The sequence below is a fragment of the Tribolium madens genome, unplaced genomic scaffold, assembly GCF_015345945.1.
Source record: "Tribolium madens isolate multiple individuals breed KSU strain unplaced genomic scaffold, Tmad_KSU_1.1 Scaffold_91;HRSCAF=231;Tcas5.2_LG7, whole genome shotgun sequence".
In the NCBI taxonomy this organism is placed as follows: Eukaryota; Metazoa; Arthropoda; class Insecta; order Coleoptera; family Tenebrionidae; genus Tribolium; species Tribolium madens.
Window position 1 is genome coordinate 16,788,748 of NW_025401063.1, and position 11,309 is coordinate 16,800,056.

The window sequence follows — 11,309 nt, forward strand, 5'->3', positions numbered from 1 at the left end:
GATGGATTTTAAGCCAGAAAACCTCACAAATCAATGTATTTCAACAAAATACGTGTTTAAATAGCCGTTTTTGGCCACCAAAATGCAACTTACGCAAAGAAATTGCTTTATTTTGCAAAAAAAAACCTCTTATTCAAGCCATTATTTTGTTGAAATACTTTGATTCAGGTTGATTTCCAGCTTAAAATTCAGCCAAATCCATTGGAAATTAATCAAATAGTCTTATTTTGGTCAGAAACGACGAATAAACACACATTTCGTTGTTTTTGAATAAGAAAACCCTGCAAATTAATGTATTTTGACAAAATAAGTACTCATTCGCTGTTTCCGGTCAAAATAATACGATTTAAGTTAATTCAAATGGGTTTAGATTGATTTAAAGCCAGAAAAGCCTGTAAATAAATGTATTTTTTGAGCTTTCTTTGCAAAATAAGACGATTTGATTTATTTCTAATGGTTTTGGATAGATTTTAAGCCAGAAAATCTCACAAATCAATGTATTTCAACAAAACACGTGTTTAAATCGTTTTTTGCCACCAAAATGCAATTTACGCAAGAAAACTCTTATTCAAGCTATTTTGTTAAAATACTTTGATTTAGGTTGATTTTCGGCTTAAAATTCAGCCAAATCCATTGGAAATTAATCAAATAATCTTATTTTGGTCAGAAACGACGAATTCTGTGTTCAAATCGAGCAAAATTGCCGAGTTTTCTGTCCTTAAATTCAGCCAAAACTATCGATTTAGTAACTCAGTGTTTTATTTCAGGTGTTATGATAATGGTGCATGCTGATAATAAGGGTCTAGTGCTTCCACCGAGGGCTGCCAGTGTTCAAGTTGTTTTAGTACCATGTGGGGTAACTGTAGGTCTGTCGGAACAAGCGCGAAATGATCTCCAAGCCTCTTGTGATAATCTTGAAGCCGAATTAAGGAATTCCGGGATTAAAGTCAAAGGAGATTACAGAAATAATTACTCGCCTGGTTGGAAATTCAACCATTGGGAATTAAAAGGGGTGCCAATTCGGGTCGAGCTTGGCCCTAAAGACATCGAAAAGAAACAAATTGTGGCGGTTAGACGAGATACCGGTGAAAAAATTACTCTCCCACGTGAAACTGCTATTGAAAAACTACAAAATTTATTGGATGATATCCAGAAAAGTTTGTTACAGAAAGCCGCTAAAGATATGAAAAGTCATACGATTTTATTGAAAGATTGGTCACAATTTGCCGCTAGTTTGGATAAGAAAAACATGATTTTGGCACCGTTTTGTGGAGAAATATCGTGCGAAGATAGAATTAAAGCTGAGAGTGCTAGGTAATTAATTTCATGTTTTATTTTTATTGCTATCGTTTTGTCTAATAGGGATGATGACGTCGAGCCTGGGGCCCCTTCAATGGGGGCTAAATCACTATGTATACCACTGGAACAACCAGCCTCTATCCAAGACAGTGACAAATGCATCCACCCTGCTTGTAAAAAGAAGCCATTATTTTATACATTATTTGGGCGAAGTTATTAATTTTGGTAAAAATGTGTCATTAAAATAAAAAACATTTTCATAACACCATAAATAACCTTTCACTTTTTAAACATAAAACCTGAGTTATATACAATAAATTACATGGAACTTTTCACAAGAGTGGCATTAGCTTTTTCAATTTTGTCAATTTCAGTTTGGCGTAATTTTTTCAACTCATCCTAAAAAAATTATTAGTTTGTGGTAATAGATCTAGGAGCCTCACCCCCCATCCTAATTTATCGGCCAGGAGTTGGCAACCCTCATCACAATCTCCAATCCACGCAACATCTCTTGTGTTATTTTTCCCATCAAAGTCAAACCCAGAACCAAAACCAAACAATGCCTTTATGCCTGAGCTGTTATTAACTTTTTCACGGTTTATTAAAAGTCGTGGACAAGTGTTTGGTACTCTGTAATAAATAACAAAAGTCATGGAATATATTTTTTTAAAACACTCAAAAGATTCAATTTTAAGAGTAAAAATCAGTATTTATTTTATTCTCGAGATAATAAAATACACCTTTTTCAAGTGTAATTCAGAAAGCGTAAGATATATTTAAGAAAACGTTAATTGTAATTCAGATTAGTCAGTATTAATTGTAATTCAAAACAGTAAAATGAATTTCAGAAACAATCAGATGTAATTCAGATTAGTTAATTTAATTTCAGAAAGCCTAAATTGTAATTCAGATTAATCAAATGTATTTCAGAAAGTGTTAATTGTAATTTAGAGTTTGTCATTGTAATTGAGAATTCGACAATTGTAGGTAATTCAGAATTTGTTATTCTTATTTAAAAATCCCTTTGAAAGTAAAATATATTATTTATTTTATAAAATACCAAGTTTATGTAATTCTTTAATTTTAAAAATAAAATAATTCGGGTTTATGTGTAAATTTCATTTTGAGAAAACAGTTACTCATTGATATTTTCTGAATTACATGTAATGTTAATGAGTACTGTTTTGATTTACATGTAATGGTTTCTGAATTACAATTAATACTTAAATTAAATAATCTGAATCACATTTAATGGTTTCTGAATTACTCTTGAAAAAGGTGTACACCTTTTTGTGTAATTTAGTGTAATTTAGAAAACATCACATGTAATTCAGATTACACCTTTTTTAAGTGTTATTCAGAAAGCGTAAGATATATTTAAGAAAACATTAATTGTAATTTAGATTAGTCAATTGAATTCCAGAAAGTGTTAATTGTAATTCAAAACAGTAAAATGAATTTCAGAAATTATCAAATATAATTCAGATTAGTTAATTTAATTTTCGAAAGCGTAAATTGGAATTCAAATTAGTCAATTGTATTTCAGAAAGTGTTAATTATAGTTCAGAGTTTGTCATTTGTAACTGAGAATTCGTCAATTGTAATTCAGAATCCGTTATTTTCATTTAAAAATTACATTACCAAAATTCCTTTGACAATAAAATATCTTATTTATTTTGCAAAATGGCAAGTTTATGTAATTCTTTAATTCTGAAAATAAAATAATTCGTGTTTATGTGTAAACAGCAAGTTACTCATCTGAATTACATTTAATGGTTTCTAAATTACAATTAACACTTTCTTTACAATTTACTCTTTGTGAAACTAAATTGACTAATCTAAATTACATGTGGTCGTTTCTGAATTACACTTGAAAAAGGTGTAGTCAATTTATTTTCAGAAAGCGTAAATTGAAATTCAAATTAGTCAATTGTAATTTCATAAAGTAATAATTGTAATTCAGAAACCATTACATGTATTCAGAACAATAAATAAATTCAATTTCATGTTACATGTAATCCAGAAAAAATCAATTGTAATTCAGATGAGTATCTTACTGTTATCTCAAAATCAAGTTTACACATAAACAGGAATTATTTTATTTTCAGAATTACATCGAGAATTACATAAATTTGGTATTTTACAAAATAAATAAGATATTTTATTTTCAAAGGAATTTTGATAATGTAATTTTTAAATGAAAATAACGAATTCTGAATTACAAATGACAAACTTAAATTAATTAAAATGAATTACATCTGATGGTTTCTGAAATTCAGTTTACGGTTCTGAATTACAATTAATACTTTCTGAAATACAATTGACTGATCTAAATTATAATTAACGTTTACTGAAATATATCTTACGCTTTCTAAATTACTCTTGAAAAAGGTGTAGATTATTAGTCAAAAATTGGGGAATTGTGAGGAAATAACTATTACCTATCAGCAAGAGAGGCAAATGGTTGGACTACCAGAGACGACCCCAGGATTATAAGTAAATCACATTTTTTAAAATCAGTTTCTATCAAACCATAAAACTTCTCAGGTAAAGCCTCCCCAAAGAAAACAATATCAGGTTTAACCACACCTTTGCAATTTTTACTCTCACATTCTGGAACTTCATCTTTAAAGATTCTTTCTAAAAAAATAATTATAAAACATTGTTTCAATAATAAAATTGTAACCTTTCATCCACTCTAATTTAAATTCTTTCCTACATTCCAAACAATGCCCTGTGTAAAAAGTGCCATGAGCTTCAACCACTTTCTCTTCTGGAATCCCTGCAATCCGTTCCAAAGTGTCAATATTTTGTGTATAATGTCTCAAAAGCAAATCTTTCTCAATTAGAAGTTTAATAAAATAGTGAGAAATGGTTGGCTTGAAAGAACCAGGATACAATTCTTTAGCCAGTGTGAAGAACGGCTTAGGGTTCTTGTGAAAGAAATCCAACTCAAATATTGCTTGAGGATGAGGCAGGTTGTATTTCTGCAAGTTATCATATAGCCCACTTCCTGGGGAGCGAAAATCCGGGATTCCAGCGGCTAAAATACTTTTTGGTGTTAAACTTCAACAAAATTTGGATAATTACAGGTGGAAATGCCCGCTCCTGCCATTGTAATAATGTTTTTACAATTCTTCTTTTTGATATAGTCTACAATTCCATCTACAGAAACATTGTCGAGTATTTTAATTTTTTCTTTCTCATCGTCATCAGAAATTCCCAATTTTTCTGCTAGATATTTGCGCAAAGAATCAATACTCATGGAAGTACCAGAGGCGTTGTCTTCCTCCGATTGCACCTCTGGGGGCTGTTTTGATTTAGCTTCCTCCCTATCTGCATTTTTATTAATACAAAATTAATGTAATTTTTGATTTACCTTTGGAACTGTCTCGCGACATTTTTAGTACAGTTTTATACAAATTACTTGTGGTTTTTAACAACGATTTACACCTTTTGAACATAAAAACAACCCTTTTATTTTATTTACATTTGATAATTCATGACAACTGACATCTTACTTATCATGATCGCCAACCAAATAGCAATAAAGCTTAAAAAATTCAGATCTAAAAGTCAGTTAAAAATTCAGTTAATTCGGTAATAAAATCAGTTATCAGTTTTTTAAGTTTAATTCGGTGGCACTTTAATAAAATCTGCTAAAAATAACCGACAATCGGCAAAGTTGGCGACACTGGTGGCGGGAAACAACTAGTTTTTGAAAATCAAAGAAAGTACTCTACTACAAGGAGGGCCCCTATGCACACCTCATTTTTTAAGGTAAAATACCCCGATTTTCTAGGTAGTTAAAAAAAGTAAAAATATTAAGCAAAATAGCCCGGTTTTCAAGGTAATCTAAAAAAAGTAAATATTTCAAGCAAAATGACCCAATTTTCAAGGACAAATAGAAAAGCAGAAAATATTGCGAAAATGACCGGATTTTCAAGGGTAAATAGAAAAGCAGAAAATATTGCGAAAATCAGGCACACCTCACACCATGATTTTCAATGTAGTTAAAAAAGCTAAAAATACCAAGCAAAACACCCTGATTTTCCAGGTAGTTAAAAAAAGTAAAAAAATATCAAGCAAAATAACCYGATTTTCAAGGTAATCTAAAAAAAGTAAAAATATTAAGCAAAATAGCCCGGTTTTCAAGGTAATCTAAAAAAAGCACAAAAACACCCCGATTTTCAAGGATAAATAGAAAACACCCCCGATTTTCAAGGGTAAACAAAAAAAGCAAAAAAAAATCGTGAAAATACCCCCGATTTTCAAGGGCAAGCAGAAAAGCAGAAAAAATCGTGAAAACACCATAGTTAGAAGCCCCCTTCAGAACAYTTTGTTTTTTTAAGCATTTTGACTTTGTTTTCGAAGGTATTTTTAAAAAAGCAAAACCATATGGGCTTGTTCAGCACATTTTTTCTATTAGGTCACTTCAGCGAAACGTTTTTTATCGTGATTCCTCTATAATAATAAAATTCCAACAAACTTTTTTAAAATATTTATTCAAAAGTAATAATCTAAATATTTATCTATTATTTTGTTCATGATGAGCTTTATGGTTGAGATAGAGAGGGCGTGCTTTCTGGTGGCGATGGTGTGGGCGATGAGACTGGAGAAGGACATGGGGCATCAATCCCTTCTATGTAACTGCAAAAAAATACAGTTTGTATTGTAGGTATTGTGTGGGTTATAACAAGCGCAAGATGTTATTTTTAATACTATAGTGCTACTTTAAATTCACACCCATTTTATTTAATAAATATTTTTTTCCTTGTGGTTTGTTAGACACCTTATAACTGTTATAAATTAAATAGAGAAATTGTTCTTACTTGATACTTTTGCAAAATTCCTCCATTGTCCCTGGAGAACCGAATTTTAACAATACATTTCTGCCTCCACTTACTCGAAGGCTTAACTGGTTTCTACTGATGTTGTTGATCCCAATATCATTCTTGTAATAGAATCCGTCGTAGAACGAATTTAAGGAATTAAATGAAACGGCCGTCTTCATTAGTGCGACCCACACTTCTGTCTCTGGCAAGCCTTCCATCCTCATACTTATATTTTTCAATACACTCATCTCGGAGCACCGTTTTAATCTCACCATCTATTGGAAAGACAAAAGACATTTACCTAAAAACATTAACAAAAAAGGTACATACCTTGCTTTTTGTTTTATTCGAAAAACTTGTGATAAGATGAATACAACAGTGACAACGTTGGTTATCAGGTTGACAGACAGCGACTTTATTTTGACATTTAACTTCGCGCCATCTCTCGGTGTGCTAGTGCAACATACAACGGCATGGTCATAAAGGTTTCTTGAACTCGATTTTAGCAGGCAACTCTTCTGCATGCAATTTATCTATTTTTGAAAATTCAAAATATTTAGAATTTCTAATAAATAAATTAAACCTTTACAAGTCTTCAGTTACTCTTTGTATATCAAACCTCCAATTTGTGTCTAAAAAGTGATACGATGGATAAAAACGATAAAATACTTTTTTAACATTAATTTTTTTGTGTTTAATGTGTTTTAAAGTTATAAGAAGTTAATTTACTCTAAAAGGATTAATATCCAAATGGTATTGTATCAAAGTCTTCTAAAATAACTCTCTTGTCATAATTTTTCGTCATTTACTTTAAAACACATAGTAGAAATACCGTTTTCATTTCAATTCAAAGTTATTTTATTATCCATTTATATAAAAATTATTTAAGTTTATTTAGTATATAAGAGATTATATCACTCATATCTATTAAACCAATAATGCTTTGCAATTTTAAAAAAACGAGCCAATAATGACAGTGTTTCTGGAAGATACATTGTTGTTCATTGCAAAAAGACCAATAACGTCTTTTGAAAGCTGTATATTCAATTTGGTGTTTCGCTTTCCTATTGGCTTTTTTGTTCGGGTGATACTATAGCATTTATTAATTATCGTAGCAACCGCGAATTACAAAAAAAAAAATTTCTCAAACGTCAGTTTGACTCATTTGAAAATGTCAGAAATGAACTCAAAAAATCGGTTTGCGTCTACAACTTTGTCGTGATATAATCATGACAAATATCATTCGACCACTTCCGTATATCCGAATATACGAAAGTGCTCTTATGATATTATTACTGAAAATTATTTTATTCTTCTTCAATTATGTCAATGTCACAGCCATTATCTAATTGTTTCGATGACTGCCAGTGAAATTTAGTTCTTTTTAGATATACAGTTTTATTTAAAGAAAGTAAGTGATTAATATTATTAATTAATTCATCTGTTGTAGGATCATCTCTATTTATATCTGTTACAGATAAACACAATCTATGTGTTTGTATATGAAAGTAGATAAAACGTTACTCCATTGAGATAGCTAGATCTTTCAACACTGTGAATTGTATAATTTCTATTAAGATCTATATCAAGCAATTCAATTTCCACCATTTATTTGAAAAAAATAATTATTTAAGTTTATTTAGTAAAATCATAATCTTATCTATAATACTACATTTAATTCCAAAAATAGATAAATCAAATTTATACGATTTTGTCGTTTGCAAAAATTCATGATACTCGTAGTAATTATTGTCTTTAAAGAAATAAATTTTTCCATTAATATATCTAAAAGCTTGGTCAACATTAGAAGAAATACTAGAAAACAATTCAACTATCATACCATGTTTCTTAGGTCTAAACAGACATTCATCAAATTCTATAAACATTGTGTTGTCATAAAATATATAAGTTTGACCAGAATAAGTACTAAATATTGCATTAAATTTCTTTCCACTAGGAACACCCAAACTTGTGATAGATCTTCCATTATAACCATTTTTAACAACGAAACTAGGAAAATCAATAATATAATATAAGTTGTTTGTTGTTAACAAAATAGTTCCATCTGGTCTCTGATAAATATGTGATATTTCTTGAAAATTATCTGGTAAAAAAGTTAAATAATCTGTAATTAATTTTGGTTTATTATCATAGCTCATGTCTTTTAAATTAACAATCCAAACATATTTCTTGTAGAAAATATATAATTTATGATTTGCTATTAAAAATGTGTTAATAGTTTCACTTAAGCTGCATAAATCAGGTAATGAATCAGTCTTTCTAGGAGTCAAAGTAATAGGTTTTTTAGTTGTAGTAGATGTTGTAGTTGGTATTGATTCATATTTTGACCGTTCAGGTATTCCATATAAATATTGAATTGCCCAAATATCATCTTGCGTTAATTTATCACCATCTCCCTTATAATAAGCATACATAATTGCTTTATCATTGGCAGAATGTTCAATACCTAAAGTATGTCCAATCTCATGCAATAATACCGTATAAAAATTTGTTTGTCCGTCAGGAGTATTACCTAGTTCTCCAAAATACCAGTTTTCTGATTTATCAAAATGAATTCCTCGACATTCATCATTATTTGGAAAGAATCCATGTGCTAAAATATTACCTTTCCCATCGAAACTGTTAGAACATACTCCTTTTTGACACCGGGAATTATGATTATGTTGAAACGGCATATTAGCAAATGAAACAAGTATATCTGGTTTATTACTATTAAACTCAAATTTTAATTTTGAAACCGATTCCCATTGATCAAATGCTTTTTGTGCTAATTCTTTCATTTCGTTTGTTGCCAACGAAAAATACCATTTAAGATTTGTTTTAGACCATTTGTTAGTGTGAACTCTATAAGCAGTTGGATTATCTCTAACACCACATCTAGGAGTATTAATCAATGCAAGTGTTTCTTGATTTAATGTTCCATCAGCAGGTAAATTATAGAATTCTTGAAACTTTATTAATGCCTCACTGGTTTCAGCTATTAATGGTCCATTACTATCTAGTCGCAGACCTGAGTCTGCTTCAGCTGACGCTAAATATCCAAATTTTTCTAAATAATTATTAATATTAACATCGTCTTCTGTTCTGGGCTGGCCGTGCCAGACATCATCTGAACTTTTTACAGTAGTGAGAAATAAGAAAAGAATAATATATTTCATTTATTTGAGTAAATATCAAATTAAACAATTGGAATATCTTAAAAAATAATTATCTTAATTAATTATTTACTATGTGAAACACTTCATGAGTCGCAGACGAATTTAATTTCCGTTTAAGCGGACTTTTTCTAGGTATTTCTCTCTGGGAAAATAATTAAAATTACTGATAAATTCCTCTTCACGTAAATTTATTTCTTTTTCGTTTATTTTATCAGCCTTATATAAATGCAATAACTGTCGATAAAATTTATAAACCAACTTATATTCTTCAATTCTTTCTGATATTTTTAACCTCTTATCTAAGATTTCTATTACCCCTGCGCCAAGAGATAAACAAACTAGTGGAGGTAGGGCTAACGATGATAATCCCGATGCACTAAATAATAATTTACTAATAGATAATCCGATTCCAATTTTATAAAAATATAAGTAACTTTTTCTGTATACATACAAGCGTTTTTGTAGATATGTTTCCATTTATAACATATAGATAATATATTTTTTTAATTACGTTCAAATATTGAAATAGTAGTTTTCTCATTTAAACGACACGGTATCTGTTTAAAAGAATATAATATATCATAAAAATCTTTGCCTCTGTTGACATTAATTATCACATATATACAGTAATGACCACATAAAACAGAAGAATTCATTTGTAGCTGCGTGCTATTCCACGCAATATTTTTTCCACTACTTAGTAAATATTTTTTAATTTTTTCTGGTGGAGATATTCCAAAACTGTCAAAATATAAAATATTTCTTAAATATGGTTTGTTTATGTAACATATCGAGTGTGAGCCATAACAATTAGAGGGTTGAAAATTAATTATACCTGATTCATCTTTTCTAATTTTTTTTGGTAACATGTCAATTGCAAAAACACCTCGAAAATTTCGCGTAGCTTCCTGAGGCAAACCAGAATTTTTCATAATATTAGATATTTCTATATTACTTAACCCCTTTTTCCTATCAATTTTATTCCTTGTCCATATGTCTTTGTCTTCTTTTTTTTATACCATCTCCAAAGGCTTTTTGTGCTAATTTAGTACCAGCATAACCAGCAGCACCTAACCCCAATGCTTTGGCTACAGCTAACGCTGCAGGAATTAAAGCAGGTAAAAATCCACCTATCTGTGTTGGAGAAAATTTGATATTACAATATTTTTTCTTCTCTTTTTTACACTTTTTAATTTCATCAATCTGATTTTCTCTTAATTTAATAGTATTATTAGGCCTTTCTGTTAAATCGAATCTTATATTACAATCTATTCTTTTTTCTTTACAACTTTGGAGTTTCTTTATTTGATTGGGTGATAAATATACTTTATAATCATTCATTTATTTAATTAAATAAAACCTCGTTTACTTCATTTCCAAATAAATCTTTTCATCTATGATATTCATATTTGCAATTCTTTGAGATTCAACTACGGCGTACATATAGTAATTAACATTTTGATAATCTTTTAATGTCCAATTAACTTCTAGTTCAGATGATTTTGTTTTACTAAATAAATTTTCATCATTTTCTTTTGTTACGTCAAAAGCAACAACTAAATAGAGGTTACAAAAATCTTTATAGCTAATGCACGTACCTTCATCCAAATCTTTTTTATAATTACAAGAGAGGAATGCGGCATACAAGCGTTGTAAATCCTCATTATTCACCTGATATTCRTAAGTAGGATGTTGGGTACCATTGATTTTAATATTTATTCTTTCTAAATTCATATTATCAAAAATCATCATTGTCTTGGTAAAATTATAGTTTCGTTCAGCTCTAGAAAAAACTATAAAAACTCTAGATATTTTATTTTGATTATTTACAACGCGCCAGTTTCCACTTCCAGAAGACCACAAATTACTACGGTAACAGTTAAGCGCATTCCATCCCCAAAGAAAGTTAGATTTGCTAACTAATAATGAAGTTAATATTTTTTCAGTTTCTAATGAGGGTTTTATTATCGGGATCCACAGACTAATATCAGATATT

General features: G+C 29.6%; 3 protein-coding genes across 4 annotated transcripts in view; 1 reads left to right on the plus strand and 2 right to left on the minus strand.

Annotated features, from left to right (window-relative positions):
- Positions 1-1,567, plus strand: part of LOC123011503 (bifunctional glutamate/proline--tRNA ligase) — a 24,916-nt gene extending 23,349 nt beyond the window's left edge. Inside the window, exons 15-16 of the mRNA XM_044408956.1 lie at positions 768-1,314; positions 1,363-1,567. Of these exons, the coding sequence (XP_044264891.1) occupies positions 768-1,314; positions 1,363-1,519 (704 nt within the window). The 3' untranslated portion in view covers positions 1,520-1,567. The remainder of the gene's footprint in view (positions 1-767; positions 1,315-1,362) is intronic.
- On the minus strand, positions 1,560-4,839 carry LOC123011506 (NAD-dependent protein deacetylase sirtuin-2). Of its 2 annotated transcripts, none has more exons than XM_044408959.1 (6): positions 4,679-4,839; positions 4,390-4,635; positions 3,986-4,342; positions 3,741-3,939; positions 1,743-1,929; positions 1,560-1,698 (listed from the first exon to the last, which is right to left on the minus strand). In XM_044408959.1, the coding sequence occupies exons 1-6, from the start codon at positions 4,761-4,763 to the stop codon at positions 1,618-1,620; spliced, it is 1,155 nt and encodes a 384-aa protein (XP_044264894.1). In that variant the 5' UTR covers positions 4,764-4,839; the 3' UTR covers positions 1,560-1,617. The 2 variants fall into 2 exon arrangements, with proteins under 2 accessions (XP_044264894.1, XP_044264895.1); XM_044408960.1 differs by having other exon boundaries at positions 4,390-4,631; positions 4,679-4,809.
- Positions 4,840-5,785: 946 nt separating this feature from the next.
- Positions 5,786-6,599, minus strand: LOC123011386. The gene is made up of 3 exons (XM_044408789.1): positions 6,465-6,599; positions 6,132-6,409; positions 5,786-5,949 (listed from the first exon to the last, which is right to left on the minus strand). Exons 2-3 carry the CDS (start codon positions 6,407-6,409, stop codon positions 5,856-5,858), a joined length of 372 nt encoding a protein of 123 aa, XP_044264724.1. The 5' UTR covers positions 6,465-6,599; the 3' UTR covers positions 5,786-5,855.
- Between the last annotated feature and the right edge of the window lie 4,710 nt (positions 6,600-11,309).